At 44.2% G+C, this 21,291-nt stretch overlaps 4 protein-coding genes across 4 annotated transcripts; 2 read left to right on the plus strand and 2 right to left on the minus strand.

Annotated features, from left to right (window-relative positions):
• Positions 1–383: 383 nt before the first annotated feature.
• Positions 384–7,471, plus strand: esamb (endothelial cell adhesion molecule b; the record flags this gene model as incomplete). The annotated part of the gene is made up of 7 exons (XM_068745762.1): positions 384–474; positions 1,103–1,248; positions 2,156–2,354; positions 2,493–2,630; positions 6,297–6,419; positions 6,521–6,650; positions 7,015–7,471. Coding segments are annotated over 7 exons (1,284 nt in total), but the record flags the coding sequence as incomplete, so codon positions are not given.
• Positions 7,472–8,527: 1,056 nt separating this feature from the next.
• On the minus strand, positions 8,528–12,244 carry acad8 (acyl-CoA dehydrogenase family, member 8). The gene is given in 12 exon segments (XM_068745218.1): positions 8,528–8,764; positions 8,858–8,960; positions 9,036–9,188; positions 9,290–9,387; positions 9,843–9,978; positions 10,086–10,126; positions 10,129–10,222; positions 10,324–10,400; positions 10,563–10,672; positions 11,039–11,208; positions 11,369–11,469; positions 12,133–12,244. Coding segments are annotated over 12 exon segments (1,251 nt in total). The 3' UTR covers positions 8,528–8,708.
• Positions 12,245–13,107: 863 nt separating this feature from the next.
• thyn1 (thymocyte nuclear protein 1) lies at positions 13,108–14,324 on the plus strand. The gene is made up of 7 exons (XM_068745607.1): positions 13,108–13,156; positions 13,241–13,407; positions 13,475–13,543; positions 13,619–13,711; positions 13,791–13,886; positions 13,964–14,114; positions 14,208–14,324. The coding sequence occupies exons 1-7, from the start codon at positions 13,108–13,110 to the stop codon at positions 14,252–14,254; spliced, it is 672 nt and encodes a 223-aa protein (XP_068601708.1). The 3' UTR covers positions 14,255–14,324.
• A 278-nt stretch (positions 14,325–14,602) lies between these two features.
• LOC137901209 (vacuolar protein sorting-associated protein 26B-like) lies at positions 14,603–20,196 on the minus strand. The gene is made up of 6 exons (XM_068745219.1): positions 19,625–20,196; positions 17,000–17,156; positions 16,728–16,892; positions 16,109–16,284; positions 15,884–16,026; positions 14,603–15,592 (listed from the first exon to the last, which is right to left on the minus strand). Exons 1-6 carry the CDS (start codon positions 19,845–19,847, stop codon positions 15,455–15,457), a joined length of 1,002 nt encoding a protein of 333 aa, XP_068601320.1. The 5' UTR covers positions 19,848–20,196; the 3' UTR covers positions 14,603–15,454.
• Between the last annotated feature and the right edge of the window lie 1,095 nt (positions 20,197–21,291).

A 21,291-nucleotide genomic window follows, 5' to 3' on the forward strand; every position in this document is an offset into this window, starting at 1 on the left:
TGTTTTGGGATTAGCCAACATGATTTAGCAGATTCAAACATCCAGAAATTGAGGGACCGCAGGAGGCCCACGTTGCCCTGAGAGAACCGAAGCGGCACTGAGCCGCTGCAGGAAAACTAAATCACAATAAAGTTCTGTTTCTCCTTTTCTGCTGCTTTTTCATTCACACTTAACATCTGCAACTCACACACAAGCTCATCTGTGCGCCAGCGCAGCCACCGGCACCACCAGTCACCTAATTCTCCAGCATTTGCACGCTGAAAAAGAAGGAAGGCGGGCCTGCCTGCACAAATGGGGAGATTTCAGCCGCCGCTCCAGAGCGCTCTTTATCCGATTGTGCACGCTCAGCGGGAGCATCTCTTTCTCTGCTGGAGTTATTTTAACTAACCTTCAAGCTGGAGACGCGAGTGGACACCGACTGCTGGGATCAGCTGATCCAGCTTCAGCTGTCCGGGTCAGGTGACTGGGCGCCCTGTGAGTCGGACCTCCTCCTTCGTCTCTTTAATATATTTAATGTTTTAATGTTTTTGTTTTATGTACAAATACTGTTCCCTGACATTTTGTACATTCATTCATCTGTAAGCATGGCTCCATGTAAGACTCACAAACTCTATTGTTATTGTCATAGTCCAGCTTTTTAGAGTGCTTTGGGATTTGCTTAAATCACATTTTACCAACCTTTTTATATTTTTATTTTTTTATATATACCTTCAGGCAATGAGATATTTTTGCTCTGTTTGTTGTAGATCATTTTGCTTTTTACTGTATTCAAACCAGTATCGTGATCTGAAATTTGCATTTGGATCCCGATCTCCATCACGGGGACCCGTCTGTAAATGCTCGTATGAAGTCATCATATAATAATCGGACACAATGTGTGTAATAAAGGTTTGAACAGCATGTATTTTCTCAATTAGTTTGTTTCTTTCGTCTTTGTGGGCTCAGGCCTGATGGAGCCAAAGACTTTCAAGTAGTAAGCATATTTTAGTGCTTATCCAGGATAAGCACTAAAATATGTGCTGACTCGCCACAAGCGCTTCTTTGCCTCTGCTTGACTGAAGTCAACAACAAACGTTGATATTGATGTTTGTTGCTGTTGCAGGTGACGCCCAGACGGTGGAGATCCCCAGAGGAGAGATGGAGGTGGTCAGGGGCCAGAAGGTGGTGTTGCAGGCCTGGTACAGCCCAAACTCAGACATCTCCAAAAACTCGCTCACTTGGCAGTTTGTTGGAAATCGATCCAAGCCGGTGAGAAAGCCAAAAATGTTCACGCGATCTGACCTGAAATGGGGCAAAGATAAGAGAGCCTGGTGAAAGGGATTTAAAACAAGTAGATTGTGTGCTGATCTGCCTTCTGCTGTAAGTGAAGTTTCTATATCCACAAATCAAACTATTTCAAATTATATTGCTACCGTATAAGGAATAATTTGTTTCTGCAGGAATTTACACATTTATTTCCTTATAGTTTTTCCCTCTTTAAAGATTTTCTTTGTTTTTTATTGTGTATTTTGAAAAACTGGAAAACATTTTTTTAAAAACTTGCTTTAAAAGTTAATAAAATAGATTTATAAAAAAAATAAATCAGGAATTGCTTTTTAAGAACCAGATAATCCCGGAGACCGGCTGTCCTGTCCTGAATCTACACTGGGTTAATTGAGCATTTTAAGTGTTGCTTTTATATCCTGAGAAGTGCATCGAGTGACATGTAAGGTGAAAAAAGATGATCTGTAGAGATTAGGATTACAGTATTCCCAACACCAGGACTGCTGATGTCTAATTCAAATCGGAAAGAGCGGATGAAAGGATGATTCATGAAAGGATGCCGTATTTCATCTGTACTTTTTACTACAGCTCCTATAGTCACGTAGCGCAAACGGCTGGAGGAAGTGTACAGACGTGTGTGTGTCAGAGTGTATCGTTTTTTTTTGCATGATTAATATAATCTAGAGAGTTTCAATGTCCAATCTTATCTCAATCAGAAAATCAGCCTAAAATTCAACACAATCTGTACATGTTGGGATTATATTTATGAAGGATGCTGATCTTTATGTGGCTGCAGCAAATAAAATAAAATAAAATAGTGCACTTTGTGGAGCACATTTTTAAACATCATTTTCAGCTTCGCCATTTCCATGATTGCTTTCTCTCCTTTCAGGTGATCAGCTTTAGCTCAGGCCAGGTCGGGTATGGCCAGAACAAGTTCGCCAAAAGAGTGGGCTTCAGCGTGGCCATGCCGTCGGCGAACCTCTCCTTCTACATAAACGACACCCAGGAGTCTGACTCTGGACTCTACGTCTGCATCGTCATCATCCCCGGAGCTGCCATATCTGGAGAGATACGCCTTAATGTCAAAGGTAAATGGACCGGAGCGTCCACTTTGTTTACAGTGGATGAAGGCCTGCGGTACAAGTTCAGTAACGGGTCACCGATCCTCCATCCTTATCTGACATGTTCTCACCCGTCTCTCCCTGCAGTCCCTCCCTCTCCACCAGTATGCAGCATGACTGGAAACGCAGTGGTGAAGGGTAACGTGACTCTGAGCTGCAAGTCCAGCCATGGAAAACCTGTCCCTAAGTACAAGTGGACCAAGGCTGCACCTCTGTCTGAAGTCTTCTTCTCCCCGATGCAGAGTGAGTCTTTAAACCAGGATTTAAAAGAATAACATTATGATGTCACATGACATTACCACACACTCACTCAATTAAGCTTAATGGCCAGTAAAGAGTGTTTTTTTATGCAGGAGGCTGCAAGAACTACGTCATTGAAAAAGTGTTTTTGCTTCATGCGAAGGATCAACTTGTTATTCGAGTAAACTATGCCATTAATTGAACATTAATCTGTAATAAAGTATTGCAGTTTTTATCAAGCACAGAGGGAGAAGAATAGTGGAATTTTACATCACATTTCTTTTAATATTTATACTAGAAAGAGGTTAGCTAAGAAGGGGTGGACAGAAGAGAGGAAACAGGAGTACAGGGAGAGGGTAGAGGTAGGCGTATGATGACCCGTATGCCAGGTTAGATAGTAAAGAGGGAGAGAAGGATCTGTGCAGGCTGGACAGACAGAGAGACAGAGATGGGAAGGATGTCCTGCGTGTTAGAGTGATTAAGGATAGAGATGTCCACTGCAGAGGCCAGTAGCGTGAGAGGAAGATGGAAGAAGTATTCAGAGGAATTAACGAATGAGGAAAATGAGAGAGCGCAAAGGGTAGTAGAGGCACCTGTTGTGGGCCCGGTAGTGACAAAGAGTGAAGTTACAAAGAGGATGAAGAGGATGAAGAATGGGAAGGCAGTTTGCCCGGATGACATGCCTGTTGAGGTAGACTTCATCTCTCTGTCAGTATACAATAATATTCTAGAGGTCATGTCCTGTAAGTCTGTTCCTGTGCAGGTCTTAATGCACTTCCCTGCTGACTCATGACACCTTGTGGTCTGCACATGCATGTGTGCACGTTCCACATGCACTTCTGAGGCGCATCACACATTAACATACAGCATGGAATCCTCTTCACAGATGGAAGCAGCTACACATAAAACACTGCTTTGTCAGTGCAAGAGAGAAAGTATTTATTTGTGTATTCTGCACATATGCTGCTATTATGCCATTACTTTGTGGATATTCGTTGCCTGTCGATGCTTCGGGGGGGAAAACACCATCTGTTTCTGAACGAGACTTAGGCTGATTGATAGAGTATCGACTTAACTGTTGATCTTTGACCTTCATCTCTTCATAGCGGAGAACTCCTCTGAATCAGACGGTGAAAGCTACTCCCTCTGATTGTGCATTGGCCTGGGATTTTATCTACATCATCTACATCACATGTCTGCTCCCTGCATTGATGCATGACATTTGAATTTTACTCTATCACTGCTCATCTCTTTCAGCAATCGCTCTCTCCCTTTGCTGATCCATTCCTCGTTTCCTGTCGACCCTGGTCCCTAATCTAACAAGCCCCATTTCATTATTGATCAACCCCTCTAAGAGGTGTCATTTAGATTTGGGACTGACAGCTGAGCTCATGTCATTCCTCAGTCTGCAGGCTGTATCCTGTCATTCATGTTCATTCTCTCTCTTTCATCTTTCCCACTGCAAAAAAAAAAAAAAAGAATGGCGATCTTGCCCCCAGCCCATGCTTGTCCTTGGGTTCATGGGTAAGGGTTTTCACTCATATGTTCCCCACTTAGTTCCCCTTGACTGCATCCCACCCTGACCTCCAAACAATGGCTTCCAGAGGAGTCGGCAGTTTCTGCAGTGGACATGTCGCTCCTCGAGTCACGGCTGTGAGCTGTGGAAAAGCTTTAAAGGGGGAAGAAATCAACCCGATTATAAAAATACTTGTAGGATTCTGTTTCAGAGACGCTAAGCAACCCCCCCCAAAAATAACATGGTGTTAATTCTCTAAGATTTATATCATCCATGCACATTCATATAAATGAATGCAAAATGCAAAAGTCATGTTGTGCTTCATCTACACTGTAATCATGCCAAAGAGTGAACATGTGATTTTACACGTATTTCTATTTAGTCAAAGAAGGGTTGAATTTCCTCTTTAAATCTTTCTAATGCGTTGTTAGCTCCATTACGTTGTGTGTTACATTTAGACCCCAAGTCTTAGCAGGCGAGTGTCGACTCCTCCCCACGTTCCTAGAATCAATCTGAGGATCCTTGGGAACACGTGCTCTCATTGGAGCTCACTATGACGTCTATTTTAACAAAAACGCGTGAATTATCTTTTATTTCTTTGAGCACATTGAGTCTATCGTTGATTTGGCTTAAAATCAAAGGCTAGAGTAGAACTGGGTGCGAGTCCTGAGCTCAGAACAGACCGGTTCACTGTCTTCATATGAGGCAGCACCTATACAGTTTCATCAAATCCCCTCCAGCCCAGTTGCTGGGATCAGATCTCTGCGCAGACTTGAACTTGTTCCAGACTAAGAATCACCTGATGATCTGCTAATCTGCCAAGATTGGGTTTGGTTACTCGCAGCTGGTTTTCAGGGCCAGGGATTAAATAAAGAGCGAGGGACAGACAGGTGGACATCACACTCCTCTGCTTGTGTTCCATTCGTTTGTTTTCCTGACCGCTTTATCCAAAATCGGGTCGCGGGTATTACTGGAGCTTATCCCAGCATTCTACAGGCGAGAGGCAGGGTACACCCTGGACAAGTCGCCAGTTCATTGCAGGGCCACACATAGTCAGACAATTATTCATACTTAGGGACAATTTAGCTTCACCAATTCAGCTAAGCTTGCATGTTTTTGGAGGTGGAAGGAAGCCAGAGAACGTTAAAAAACTCCTTGCAGAAAGTTTCTAAATTGGATTTGAACCTGTGACCTTCTTCTTCTTGTGAGGCAACAGCACTGCCTACTGCGTCACTGTGCTGCCCTAATGTTTCATTCATTTTTTTGTTAAATATTACACTACAAAGCTGCTAATCGCTACCTTCTAAATGTTTGTCATTTTACATTTGCAGACTTAACACTCGCTCATTTCCTCATGATGCCCACAAAAGCAAAAAACACCTGAGAAGTGCAGGAGCTGGGAGGTGAAGACTGGATTCAGAGGAATTGTTGTCCTTCAGAAAGCCCATTTCCCACAGCCTGTGCGTGCGACATGGTTGCATTTTTAAACCAAATGCGTCGAGAGACACAGGCTGCGGTGACATTAAATACCCATTCGCTAAAGCGCTGAGAGGCAAACACAGTTACTGCTGTGTCACTTCACAAAACGAAACGCAGCGCAGCAGGATTCAAAGCGGTGGGCTCACATCTCTGGTGAATCGCATACAGCAGCATGTTGGATTGGGATTAAATGATGGATTAAGGATGGGAAACCTCTACTGATTATCATGATAGAGAGTACTGACAGCGAGTGTGATTCCTGAGATGTCAACGTCTACATCCTGCCCGTAACGAGAGCCAGATGTCATTTTTATGAAACTGTTTGTCGAAATGCTGCAAACGTCTTCAGATTCCCAATTTCATAACCGGTGTTTTATTCCTTTGTTCACCAAATCCATGAGATTTCAACGAGGAAACGAGTAATAATTAATAACGGTCCATTTGTTGTTAGCCTGGTGTAATCTGAGTCAAACATCCCATAAATACATAATTATGATGTTATTGTAAATATGTCGACCCCTGGTCTGCATGAAAGTTAAACTCAAATTTAAATAACCCTTTATTCTTTCAGCTGCTGAGCTTCCATAGGGACCTTTAAGCGCTAAACATTTGCAGGCCTGCGGGTTTTCCTTTCGGGTTGACGTCCAGTAATTTGTGTGGAATCGTTCCTGCAGATGAAAGACACGGAACCCTGAGGCTGAGCAACCTCACTAAAAGCATGTCGGGGAAGTACATGTGCAGAGCCAGCAACACAGCCGGCTCAGACGGCTGCTCCATTAACCTGGAGGTCATCACCTGTAAGTGCAGTAAAATAAAAATGGCTGTGCTGCACACACACACACCAGTTTCTACATCACAGCATCATTCCCATCAAGTTTAAGGCTGATCTGTTTCCCAGCTTCCAATGCAGGAATGATTGCAGCAGCTACACTGGGGTCCATTGTGGGATTGGTCGCCATGACGCTCTTCCTCATATTCATTCTGAGAAGGAGGCGGGACACTGAGGAGGAGATAGCCAATGAGATCAAGTGAGTTTCATTTTACTATGTGTGTGTTGTAGGCAGCTCTTTTACAATTATCTGCAGCCAGACCATCACAGATATCAAAGGACGTCTACCACACAGGTAAAGTTGGTTTGTTTGAAGTATTGTTCATAAAGTTAGGAAGAGATTTTGACAATATTTATTGGGTATGGCCCAAGGAAGACCACATTAAGGGATTCTTTGCCATTGCAGGATGATGTTGAGGCTTCTACTGTACTTTGATATAAATTACACCATGACATCCCCATAAGATGCAGCACACTGATCTGGCTCACAGCGAAGTTCTGGATGTGATGATCCAGGAGGTTTTTCTTGTTTCCTCTGCTACCCTCTTCTCTCTCCATCACAGGGAAGATGCTCAGGCGCCAAAGCGAGTATCATGGGCAAAGAGTAACACCGGCTCGGACATCGTATCAAAGAACGGCACGCTGTCCTCCATAGCAGCGAGCCCCCAGCCCAGAGACCCCCACCAGCCGAGCTTCAATTACCCATACTCCCCCACCTCAGCGTCAGACAGCTCGGTCATCAACGCCTACCAGCTACGGCCCGGAGAAGCCAACACGCTCCAGGGACTCCCCGGGTACAACATCGGCGGGACCCCATCACGCAAACACAAGCGGCCTCCCAGTGCAAACGGGGGCCCTCCGCAGGTTCCGAGGAGCCCTGCAGTCGCCATCCCCAACAGAACCGAGGGGGGGGCCCAGCCTCAGAGGCCGCCCCCACAAATCAGCTCCTCCACCCTGACACGCATGGGAGCTGTTGCCGTCATGGTACCTGCTCAAAGCCAAGCCGGCTCGCTGGTGTAGCCATCAGAAGCATCCGGGGGAGGGGGGGGGGGGGGGGGGGTATGGATGGAGAGAATTTGCCTTGACATGAAAAAAACATTTCTCCATGAAGACCTGCCAGGATGTACGGAACCGACCAGGATGTAAGGAACCGTCCAGGATGTAAGGAAAGGTGGTTTGTGCTTCACCAGAACAAATTCAATCCAGTTTGTGGCCATTTTTCCCATGCTGCATTCCATCGCTCTAAAAGGCACACATATTTTTATTTACATTCTTCTAAAATTGTCTCTGAAGGATAAAGAAATTCAGCAGCATAAATATAATCAGATATTTGTCTCAATGCCATAAACCATAATTAAAAGTTCAAAATACTTTTCGTTCGGCTACATTTCTTTAATGTATTAATTTTAACATTAACATTTAAACATTTTTATTTTTTCTGTTCTGTATGGATCAGTAACTCATCTCAGGCATAAAACAAAACCCCATCAAGGTCACAGTTCAGGTATTTTCAATGTCACCTTTCAATCGCTGGTTTACTTTGATCCACATTCTCGACAGTGTCAGCGTGGTGCAATACACAGTCGTGTACCGAGACCTCAAACGTAAAGGTTCAGTTCCTGTTCTGGTAGATGGACTGTAACCAGAGTAGTGAGTTTGACAGTGTTGGTTTCTATTTTGTTCAAAAAGGTGCTTCATATAAGATGCTATTATAAGACGGAACGTGCCGTTAGCTTGGTAGGCTGGTTGCTGATGTTCTTGTTTACTTGTACGTATACTAAGTTCTGCAGAAGACGTGATGCGTTCATCCTGAAAGGTTACATGTAGCACTTTTAATGCAGTTTGGATTGTTGACAGTTTTTTCAATAAAGTGTTTTTGAGTGTTTAATTCTCGCTTCGCTGATTTATAGTCACTTTATCGATACACACAAAACTCATTCAGGCAGTTAATAAAAAAAAAAAGATGAAACATTAAAGAAACTTTCATGAAATCTGAAGTCATTTTATTTGGAGTGTTATCAGTAACTATGGTGTGACATTTCAGCAAACACGACACAACCCCTATGTTTACCCCTGAAAGGCCACGGGGGGGGGGGGGTCAGAAATACAGTAAAACAACCAGAACCAGCAGGAAAAATCAAAAGGATTCGACAACAATTTACTAATCATCACTAGCAAAGATCTAGAGATAGAAATTGTGTTTGATAACAGACGAGTCAAACAGTAACAAACCGGAGAAGAAGACCAAGTGAAAATATCACGACTCTGTCAGCAGATTTCGGGAAATGATCATCCTCATCACTTCATTTGTGCCTTCAAAGGAAACAAGAATCACACAAACAGAAAGTCAGCAATGGTTACGATAAGTCTTCATGCAAGCTCCATCATCCCGTCACAAAAGCTCACCCTCGAGGATCTGATGCACTCGAATGTCCCGCACAAACTGCTGCACGGCGTAGTCTTTGAGGTAGCCATAGCCGCCATGCATCTGAAGCGCCTGGTTGCAGATCTGTTGACAAAGAAGAGGCAATAATGTGTGTGTGTGTGTGGGGGACGGGACGGGACGGGACTACATTTTACTCACATTAAAGCATTCCTCTGTTGCAAAGAGCTTTGCCATGGAGCAGAGGAAGACTGCGTCAGGTCGATTGTCCTGCAGCGCCGTGGCTGCTTCCCGAACTAGAAGGCGAGACGCGACCAACTTGGTGGCCATTTCTGCTAATTTAAACTGAAGAAACTACAAAGATAAAGCAGACAGACAGACATTGGCTAGTGTTTCGTTACTTGACTGATTCCTTATGGGCAAGAGATACAAATGCAGAAAGGTGAGCTCCTCGCCTGGTTGTTGGAGAGGGCCGTTCCAAACTGCTTCCGCACCAACAGATGATCCCTCGCTAGCTGTATGCTAGCATGTGCTGCCCCAAGAGAGCACGATGCTGTGGGCAGACAACGGATGCTCACATCAAGCAAAGAGTGTTTGCTCTTAAAGCAAGTCTATGCAACCTTTTTCAAAAACAAACAGCCAATGCTAAAACAGCAGGTTAGATGTGCACAGTGAGATAAAGTCAGCTGCACAGCGGTTCCTCTAAATTTTGCATCACCAGGACAGTAAACTGCTGAACTCCAGAGTGCATTTAAATGCTCATGAAGCTAACTTTAATGTATTTAAAAAAAGGAAGACGAGCACATATTCTCACTTTAGTGTTAGCTTTCAACATCCTTTTGAAATATTACATACACAGATTATGATAATTCCCAGATATTTAGGAGACACAATAAAAGAATTAGGATTATTTACTTCTACTGTGCGTAAGTATTTCCCTCCAGCTGTGTGAATTCATAACAGATTTGGGTGTAATCTTTCACGGCATGGATCGTGGCTCCCTCTCACCGATGTTTATCCTGCCTCCGTTCAGGCCTCTCATGGCGATGTTGAATCCTTGACCTTCCTCACCGACTCGGTTTGTCACTGGAACGGCACAATCCTCAAATATCATGGCTCTGGTTGGCTGAGAGTTCCAGCCCACCTGTGAAAACAGTTTTCAAAGTAGCTGAGCAGCTATGAGTGAAGTCTGCCATCTAGTGGCAACCTGCAATCACTGCAGCTAATTAGAGCAACGCAGATTAGCTCAACCTTCTTTTCTTTTTTGCCAAAACTTAGACCCGGGGCTCCTTCTCCACCACCAGACAAGAGATGCCCTTCGGTCCCTTTTGTCCCGTTCTGCACATCACAACATAAATGTCGGTGGCTCCTGCTCCACTGATGAAGGCCTGAAAGCCGTGACGAGAGAAGACAGCTTTCTGGCTCACGGTTATCTCTTTAAGGAAACTGCTTAGGGTTACATTGTGAGGAGACGTGGATTTTAAATCACCTTTGAGCCATTCAAGATGTAATGGTCACCTTTCAGCTTTGCAGTGGTCAGAAGGGAAGCAGCATCGCTTCCGCTGCCTGAAGTCACAGGTCGCAGGTTGTGTTGTCCATAAAACCCCGGATGGAAAAAGAAGAGTAGTAACACAGATGTGACATAAATCAGCGAGAGAATCAGCTGTGATTGTATCAGACAGAAAATTGTCTTTCGTTTTTCCTTCCACTTTACATTCGGGGACTGACCCGGTTCAGTGAGACAATAAGAAGCAAACGTTTCCATAGAACACAGATCGGGACAGAACTTCTCCCTCTGCTCATCATTTCCAAAGGTGTCAATCATCCAGGCACACATGCTGCAAGGAGAAAGGGCTGATCAAATATACTGTACATCACAGATCCTTACAGCAATCAGGGAGCACAATTCAAGGAATTCATTTAGTGAATTCTTCAGATCAGAAATGCAAAGTCCCAAATTCAACGAAGGGGGAAGACGATTATCGAGGTCCTTCTACAAAAATCATGTTTTAATGATGTTGAGCAACAAAAAACACACAACTGTTGCTATGATTAAATCTCGAACTGTTACAAAATTAGGCAAAATATGTTTACTGGGGCAATTTTGTCACTTTTGAGTTGATTTTTTTTTTAAGTGAAAGAAATACTTTTCACTTTACTTGCACTGGTTATGTCCAATTATCACCCACATGAGTGATTCATACTTGTGGATGCTGATGTAAGCTGTGGTGCTGACGCATCCTGTGGATAAGGCCTCAAAGATGACCGACGTGTCCAGCCGAGAAAGACCAGACCCGCCAACGTCCGGCTGAACATAGATCCCACCGAACCCCAACTGGGCTGCCTTTCGCATCGTCTCCACAGGGAATAATTCCTGCAGGGAAACACAACAGCACAGTATTTGTGACTATTGATGAATGACTTCTAAGTGATTTCTACCCATCCAATAACTTTTAAATGACAGAAACTATGGATGCTCACTGAGGGACATGAGAAATCACAAAAACGCTGCCATGTGCACATCTCCAACACACCTCCTGGTCCCACTCTGCCATGTGTGGAGCCATTTCGTTGGCTGCAAAGTCAAAAGCTACTTTTTGAAAGTCCTTTTGTTCATCTGTGAGTCCATAAGAAGCTGTAAAAAAAAAAAAAAAAAAGAGGACACACAATATGATGCGACAACAAAGAAATCCACACACACTAAAGGCATTTAAAAAAACACACAGCTCGTTTATGGCCTTATTGTATGTCTTAAATCTGGCCAGGTATGCAGGGAAAGTTCACACTTGACTTGTTTATAGTGAGAAGTCATGCACAGACTTTTACTTTAACCAAACTCTCCCAGTGAAATTGAATACGGAATTCTTCATATTTCCAGAATTAAGTTTGTTCTTTGCATTATATTTTACAAAACAGGTCGGAGACACAAGGAAAGCATCTCAAATAATTCAAGAAATGAAAGGTTATTTAAAACCTCCTGCAGAATCCATGCGCCTGGCTAAAGGGGGGCGTGTTCAGGGGGCGTGTTCAGGAGGGTGTGTGACGCCTTCCGGCTCATGACTGGAGGATCATGGGAAATAAACTGACCAATGGTTCGCTAAGGTAGAAATATTCAGTGAAAGGTCAATGTGCTGCTCTCTGCAGAGGTAACACATAGAGACGAACAAAGACAACAGGAAGTCTGTCAATTATGTGTGTGTACCTTAAAACAGTTCACATTCAGTCATGGACTCACAACATGAATGTATTTATCGTAGCAAAACAACGCGCTAGCACGTATCGCTGTTCGGGGACTTACGGTCGATACATGAGCCCAATCCTCGTCTCGGAGCGCTTCTGTTAAAAAAAAGAAAACGATTCTTCCGGCAGATGCTGGAGGCCAGTCGGGAAAGTTTCACTAAAGCAGCCATGTCTACCTCCAACGCGTAGAGTTACGCGACCCGGCCGCTGGTGCTGACGCTGCTGGGAAATGTAGTTCATGTCGCGCGTCTCCAACTGAATCGCATTAAAAAAAAAACCCGAAACAAAACAATGAAGCATAACACAGCAATATAAAAAAAAAACTCTCTATAGATATAACCAAGGAAATCTCTTTTTTTTTTATTAAACAAAAACTCTTCTTCTATAAGCGTTTAGTTTTATATAGTTTACTGATGCTCCTCTCTGAACAGTTTTTTCCACAAGGCCCCACCCTGCTCTCCTTCTGATTGGTTAGTATCATTGCCTTCTTTGTTTCTGGTTGGTTGGATTTAAGATTGAGGCGTTCTATTGGTTACCGCGGTAAACTATCAAGCCAATCAGTGGCATGGAACGGCGTGTCAGAATTTGCCGTCGCTTCCTCAATGCAAACCGTGATGGTTGGAAGCAACTCAAACGGGTCTCGCTGTTAAATCGCTGCGTTGAACGCTCGAGCAACGCAGAGGCAGGATCTGTCGCTGTTTACGGAGGTGCGTGCTCTGGTACACGTTGCTTTATGCAAAGCTAGATATTATGTATTGGGTGTGAAATAGCGCTGCAACGACAGAACATTAATCACCAGCGTTATTGCTAATTATTTAGTCGTTTCTATGAACAGCCTTTCTCTATCTATCGCAGACTCATTTTTCTATTGTCTTTTTGTTATTGAGACAAATGACATACTCTTGGACATTTTTTATTTAACAGTAGACGAAATACAGATGGATAAAGTTAATGTATTTGTTCAAAATGGAACACCTAAAGACATTCAAATGTAAAAATCTAATCTAATCTAAATGTCTTCATAGCCTGAGAGATGCCACCAAGGAAAAGACCCAGGATGAGTAAAAGGGCAGCAAATTCAGGTAAACACATGAAGTGACAAAATAAATATTTTTTTAGTCGGGCAGGATTCTTGTTTATTGATTATTAACGGCTCAACAACGCAGGTACAGACGACAACGGTGAACAGAAACAGGCCAAAGAAACAGGCGGTAAAAGGAAAGCAACTGAAAAGACAGACGAGCCCTCGCGACGAGACGATCCTCCGCAGACGTGTCGCTGGCTGATGAAGTCCGAGCCTGAGAGTCGCTTTGAGAATGGAGTAGACGTGAAGGTAAAACTGAGTGACCGCTGGTTGATGATCGGCTGCACCGATCCGATGCTTCTGTTTCATTCTGCAGTTCGGCATCGAGGATCTCAAGGCTTTACCGAATCAGACCGGTTGCTGGGACGGCGTCCGGAACTATCAGGTTGTCACAACGCCGCCTCCCTCAAACTCTGAGCAGGCTTTGCGTGGTCTTACTTTTACCTCCCGTTTTCTGCAGGCCCGCAATTTCATGAGGAAGATGGCAGAAGGGCAGGTGGCTTTCTTTTACCACAGCAACTGCAAGGAACCGGGGATCGCAGGACTCATGAATGTCAGCCGCCGTTTTCCCGCTGATGACATTGGAATCATTTGAACCAAGGCCTGATGTCCGGCTCTATTTCCCTCTCTAGATTGTGAGGGAAGCTTATGTGGACCACACTCAGTTTGATAAGAAAGACGTCCATTTCGATGCCGCCAGTAAAGCAGACGACCCCAAATGGAGCATGGTAAACAAACTGAGGTATTAAAGGTAGAAATACTGTGAGCTCAGCAGGGCAAAGGAACTTCCTGCCTTCTCCTTCAGGTAGACGTCCAGTATCAGAGAATGATGAAGCGTTTCCTCCCTCTATCCGAGCTGAAGAAGTACCACCTTCAGCATCGCTCCAGTGGAGGGCCCCTAAAGGACATGGCGCTTTTTACTAGGGCCAGGCTCTCGGTGCAACCCCTCACCACTGGTAAGTGTGTTGTGTTGTGTCTTCTTCCATGCTCTGGTTTTTGTGTCTTATTTCAGTACAAAGCTCGTAGACGTTTTTTTTTTCTCTCTGCAGAGGAGTTTGACTTTGTCCTGAGTTTGGAGAATGAAGAGCCCTTGTGAGGACCAGTGTTTGACACTGTGACGTTAAGGAGCACCGTAATACCGCTGTGTGTGTTTTTCTCTGTGCCTAAATATTATTAAATGTGTTTTTGGAAAAAGAAACACTACGGCTCACTTCCAGTTTTTTTTAAAAAAAGGTACCAAGATTTGGATGAAAGCCGTTTCAGTGGATCTTGGATGGAAGAAGATCTCATTTAATTTTGCGTTAGCTAAATAATTGGGTTTGTCGTGTTAATGCTTCGTCATCGTTACATGTTCGTTCTCTATCCTGTTCCAGTTTATCAATCGCAAACACTTTCACTCATTTAGATACAACCAACCAACGTCAGAGTTGTTTTAAATTTGGCATCTATTTATTTAACATTTGAGGGGGGGGGGGAGAATCGATTAGCATTTGCAAAAGATATAGTTCTAAAGTAACATTTCTCTGGTTAAAAGACTATAATCATTAGAGTAAGGAGGATTTCATCTGCTTGATTCAATGAGGCACGACTTTCAAGTGTCTAATAGCACAAACACAGAGGACTCCATCTTCTCCTAACACTGGAATGCTGAGGTAAAGCATGTGAACATGACGTGTTCTTTTGTGGCACCGTGAACTGTATGATCAATGTAGAGTCAGGAACGTGATTCGGTTTTAGCTGGTATTATTTACACATTAAAAATAAACAAAAAACAATGTGGTTTAATACTTAATTAAATCCTCTCACCCAACAAAGGAAAAATAATCTGTATTTTTGTGCCAATACACAAAAGAATATTCATAATCAAAAGCAGTGCAAAAGCTATCTCAGATTTTGTGGCCATAAAACGGTGTCAGGAATGCTTTCATTTAAAAAGGTGGAAAGTAGAAGATGCATTTTGTTGAACATTACAAATGAAGTTATCCCACAAAGCATTAGCACTAAGTAACAGAGGGCCTAAAAGAATTCCCATGACAGACTTCAGACAAGGGGACAGGTGATTAGTTTGCTTCCCATAAAGAAAGAGGAAGAGGAAGAGGAAGAAGCAGCCCGAGGCCTCATGAAGAATGTCTCATTGTCCACACCGGCTACCGCAAGCTCCGCCGTCCGCCTCCCAGCAGAGGCTGCAAGTGGAGCCGCCGTTTGGCTAGATGTACAGTCGACAGCTACGCTCCTCCATCACAGAGGCGGATAATGGGGGGAGGCTGGGGGGGAGGCTGGGGGGGGGGGGGCGGCGCTACCCGCTCTCCTCTTTCGCTGCCTGCTCCAGCGCCATCTCCGAAGCGGCCGAACCCTCGAACCTCTGGGAGGCAATGGCGGCCTGATGGGACATGCTCTTCCTCACCACGTCCCCTTTCCTCCACAGTGTGATTTCCTGCAGAAGGCGGAGGAACACGGGCATAAACTGGCGTCCCCTCCTGCTGGCATGTGAGCGTCAGGGAACCAAGTTGCTGCCATCTTTTGTCCAGTTCATTCACGGACACTTCACACATTCACGACTCGGCGAAGCGCAGACACAAACGTCTTCAAACGGCTTTTTCACAAGCAGGAGCCCGAAAGAGGCACAAACAGAAAAGTGGCGTCTCACAGTCAACAGGCAGGAAGCAGCGAATGCCTGTTTACAGTTCGTTAGAGCCCCTCCCGAGTATCCGGGCGGGTTTCTGACCTGCTGCTTGAAGTATCGCCTCTCCTCCTCGTCGATCAGGACCAGGTTCAGGTAGTAGCGCACAGAGAACTTCTTGTTGATGTCTCTCATGGTGGGAGTCAGATCGTAGCCAGCCAGAAACAACCGGATGGGAATGGACTCTCCTGAGGGACATCGAGACGGGCTGGATAATATTCTTTCTGCCTCCACGAGGCGCTGAAAACGGGAATCGTCGTCGCCGCTTACCTCTGACCGGAGCGCCGTCCATGATCTCGTACTTGGCAATGGTGTCGTTTTCATGGTAGACGCTCGGCCCAGTGCCCGTCGTCTCTCGCTTGATGATGTCGATCTCCATGTGCTTGATCTTAATCCTCACCAGCAGGAAATAAATCTTGCCCACGATGACATCTTTCAGATGATACCTGTCAAAGAGCGAAGGAAGGAGGCTGTAAACAAGACATTCATTGATAAACAATACTATTAGACTGGGGGGGGCACTTTTAGACACTTGGGCTCCAGAAAATAAAACATTTCATTTTACACACTAAATTATTAAATATTTATTATTAATGCAAGTAATTTTCAATTGTATCCATGTAAACACGGCTGAAAGGATTTATTCAAATGTCATGTCTTGTTTGGATTTGATATTTAATTTATGGAGTTGAATTTAATGTACAGTTTCTACTTCTTTAAAAATGTTTGCATTCACACTTCAGAACAAGGATATGTTTTTGATCACAGCTGCCTAATTTTAGGGTTTCTCCTCTACAATAATATCAGAGTTTTCGGTGTCAGCAACGCGAAGCATCCGTTTATAAATCCATCATAAACAAAGTGTCTTTGTTCCAGATGTTCATCTTACTTGGATTTGTTGTATTCAAACTCAATGTGGAGACAATCCTCGATCCCGACTTCCATTTTGATGGAGGAGTTGAGCTCGGGGTAAGTGCTCAAGGTGTGGACCACGATGTCCATCTCTTTGCTGATGTCATTCAATCTTCTGATCACGGTGGCACGAAGAAAATACCTGCAAAGACACCGACCGCACGATCACACCCGACCCGACCCGGCGCGCGCGCGCCGCTGCAACGTCGTCAGGCTCGATTCTAGAAAAGAGCGAATCCTCCATCTTACCTCAGCTTAACGTTCTGGCCCGTGTACGACTCGTACGGTTTCTCAACGTGCGTGAACTCGAAGTCGAAGGTCTGTGATTGGGTTATTTCCCCGGGCCTTGCGAGATCTTTTACCAGGGAAACGAACTCATGATGGTTTCCCCTGTCGTAGTACAACTCTAGAAAAGAAAGAAAGAGTTTATCAACAAAATTAAATACATGTCCCACTTTAAGACTTTGCTTGTCAATTAAACGAGTAATAAAGACACGCCGACATGAACAGACGTTGCCTATGAAAGCGCTCATTGCATTGATTTTATGGTCGACCCTGTGAAGTGCGTTTTGTTCCAGGACCGGAGGCCTTTAGCTGCTGAATGCGCCTCAATCCTAATCCGGCACCTCAGCTCTGAGTGCATCTGCAGTTTGGTGCTGAGCAGGTAGAGTGAAGGAGGTTTTTAGAAGTTTCATTCAACCAAAAAAAGAAATCAATTGTGACTAAAAATGTCTTGTAAACGGCGTGGGCCAGACAGCAACAGGGTGCAATCAGCTCGGTGAAAAAAGGGGGCGCTGCAGAATCAGCCGTTGTTGGTTTATCAAAAGGACAATTTTAAATATATATATATTTACATTGTTAGATTACCCAAGTGTCAATCAGAGCAGATTTAGGACATAATAGTCTTCCAGATTAAATTCAACAAAGAAAACGTTCCCCTTATGGTCAGAATGAAAACCTTTTTCTGAGGGCTTCCAGCGACAGAGGAAGTAAACCAACGTTCATCCTGCAGGCTTCCAGCGACAGAGGAAGTAAACCAACGCCCATCCTGCAGGCTTCCAGCGACAGAGGAAGTAAACCAACGCTCATCCTGCAGGCTTCCAGCGACAGAGGAAGTAAACCAACGCTCATCCTGCAGGCTTCCAGCGACAGAGGAAGTAAACCAACGCTCATCCTGCAGGCTTCCAGCGACAGAGGAAGTAAACCAACGCTCACCCTGCAGGCTTCCAGCGACAGAGGAAGTAAACCAACGCTCATCCTGCAGGCTTCCAGCGACAGAGGAAGTAAACCAACGTTCATCCTGCAGGCTTCCAGCGACAGAGGAAGTAAACCAACGTTCATCCTGCAGGCTTCCAGCGACAGAGGAAGTAAACCAACGTTCATCCTGCAGGCTTCCAGCGACAGAGGAAGTAAACCAACGTTCATCCTGCAGGCTTCCAGCGACAGAGGAAGTAAACCAACGCCCATCCTGCAGGCTTCCAGCGACAGAGGAAGTAAACCAACGCTCATCCTGCAGGCTTCCAGCGACAGAGGAAGTAAACCAACGCTCATCCTGCAGGCTTCCAGCAACAGAGGAAGTAAACCAACGCTCATCCTGCAGGCTTCCAGCGACAGAGGAAGTAAACCAACGCTCACCCTGCAGGCTTCCAGCGACAGAGGAAGTAAACCAACGCTCATCCTGCAGGCTTCCAGCGACAGAGGAAGTAAACCAACGTTCATCCTGCAGGCTTCCAGCGACAGAGGAAGTAAACCAACGTTCATCCTGCAGGCTTCCAGCGACAGAGGAAGTAAACCAACGCTCATCCTGCAGGCTCCCAGTGACAGAGGAAGTAAACCAACGTTCATCCTGCAGGCTTCCAGCAACAGAGGAAGTCAACCAACGCTCATCCTGCAGGCTTCCAGCGACAGAGGAAGTAAACCAACGTTCATCCTGCAGGTTTCCAGTGACAGAGGGAGTAAACCAACGCTCATCCTGCAGGCTTCCAGCGACAGAGGAAGTAAACCAACGTTCATCCTGCAGGCTTCCAGCGACAGAGGAAGTAAACCAACGCTCATCCTGCAGGCTTCCAGCGACAGAGGAAGTAAACCGTCACTCATCCTGCAGGCTTCCAGCGACAGAGGAAGTAAACCAACGCTCATCCTGCAGGCTTCCAGCGACAGAGGAAGTAAACCAACGCTCATCCTGCAGGCTTCCAGCGACAGAGGAAGTAAACCAACGCCCATCCTGCAGGCTTCCAGCGACAGAGGAAGTAAACCGTCACTCATCCACTGCCTTTGCAGCATATGATTCATTCTTTATCCAGACATATCGCCGAGCCACAGACGTTTACTTTTGTTGTGGCCCCTCCCCAGAACAGACTTTTCTTGTACTTCTGGGTCATAAATGGCAAACATCTCGGAGTTTGGGTTCGGAGCGCTTATTTATATTTAGGCCTCAACGCTGCAGGAACTCTATGAGTGACCTGAAATTTAACATGTGATCTTATGAGAGGTACTGTCCAGGTGGCTGGAATGAGTTTAAGAAAAAGCTGTAGCCATAGCGACATTAGAATATAACATGGAATCAAATAGAATGTGGAGCGCTGTGCTCCTGTTTGATCTCAACAAACAGCCAGATCGGCTGGGCTGCTTCAGTCAAAGGCTGCAGGAGGAAGTCTGTGAATCGATTTCATTAATAGCAAATGTTTAATTGTCTTTCAGCAGTAATTTTCACTCCCAATCTACTAACGTAAGGGTTACAAAAATCCCCATTTATATTTGGTTGGCGAAAACTAGTCCAATAATTATACTAAATCTAAATGTTTGGGGGTTTTTTACACCCAAATATTTCCTGAAGTCTCATTGTTCATGTGTCAGAAGTCATTTTCTACGCACCTATCTGGCCAACAAACTCGATTTTGATGCCTTGGTGCTCCAGCCTCTTGCCGGGGTTCTTCAGGGTGACGTTCAGCTTCCCGCTGACAGTTTCGCCATCGTAGAAGAGAAAATATTTGTCTTTCTTTCCGTCTTCCGTCTTGTGTTCAGCCTTCTTCCTCGTTTCCGCGTCGTTCAGCACCACGTCAATTTCCGCGCTTTGCCCGAAACTGAAGAAACTCATTGTAACGCGGCCTGTGCGGCTGTTTAGACTCTTATCTAAAACAACAACAACAACAACAAAAATAAAACTGCAAATGGTGTATTTCAGAGTAGAAAGTACACAGAGTAAGGCCTGCTCGGTGTGCGACGTCTGCCCCCCCCTCGAGGCGAACAGCACGCGTAAACGAGAGAAAATCGACGATTATTTCACAGAAAACTCAAAATTATCTTCATGTCCTCTCCAGGACTAATGACGCAAACGAGCTAAACGACAGCGCGACGGCGCCGCGAGATAACGTCCATCAGCGGATTACGCGCTTCCCTGATCCGATCATCGATCTACACCGGCCACAAACGAGTCTGCGTCGCAAAGGCCACGGTCACCACCGCGAGAATAAACATGACATGTTTGCTTTCTGCAAGAAAAGACGCCCGAGCGTTAAACGGAAGGATATAGCATTGCGACACCTGCGCTTGGTTCATTACTTCCGGGTAGGGTTTTTCAAAATAAGGTGTTTCAAAAACAAAAGTCGATAAATGAATAAAACTTCGGCTTTAGGTAATAATTCGTAGTTTCATTTCAGTATTGGACATATACAAACAAATATTGTCCATTTGTTTTAAAATACGAAACTAAAAATGGAAAAACAACTGGTTTCTCTTTTGTATCCCAAAATAAAGTTAAAAAAAATAAAATAATAATCTCCATAAAATATAAAAATACTTTTTTTTTTGCTATAGTTGGTTGCAAATCTGTGATTATTTTTAATATCCCTCTTAAAATCAGATCACACAAATCAAATCTGGTAATATGCACTCTGTAATAGAAAATATGAAATACTCAAGTCTCCACACTTTAACAGTTCAAATGTATTTAATAGTAACAAAATAACATGAACGTAACGCATTAATACGAACAGTAGACATTTTACAAGTTCCTGAGTTGTTACACAAATCATTGATACTAATGTTTGAAATGACAGGCTCAACACTGCAGAGACACACTGAACAGTAAATACTGTAAATTTATTTCCAACAAACAGTTTTATTGTATATTTACAATAAGATACAGTGTGCAAGGTATGAAAATTAAAAGATAAAAAAAATGAAAATATTTCTGTACATTACATGAGCCAATATGGACAATATGTCCAATACTCACCAAAGCACAAAGGTCACTTATACAAGGAAACTTCACTCTAAAAATCATACATTACCACCTTTGTAGTACATAATTACTTTGCAGAACAGCGGGATAGATGTTATTCAAATTCAGGGACTACTTGTCTATACTTACATACTGTAAATATAAGAGGCTGATAAATTGTGCCTTCAGAATCTGAACTCACCAGCCTTTACACTCTGCTGCTTATTGCATTTATAACTACAATATATACAAAAAACAACTTTCAACTCTTTCCAACATGAAAGGACATAAGAACATATTATTTTTAAGAACAAAAATG

Source organism: Brachionichthys hirsutus, chromosome 11 (genome assembly GCF_040956055.1).
Source record: "Brachionichthys hirsutus isolate HB-005 chromosome 11, CSIRO-AGI_Bhir_v1, whole genome shotgun sequence".
NCBI lineage: Eukaryota > Metazoa > Chordata > Actinopteri > Lophiiformes > Brachionichthyidae > Brachionichthys > Brachionichthys hirsutus.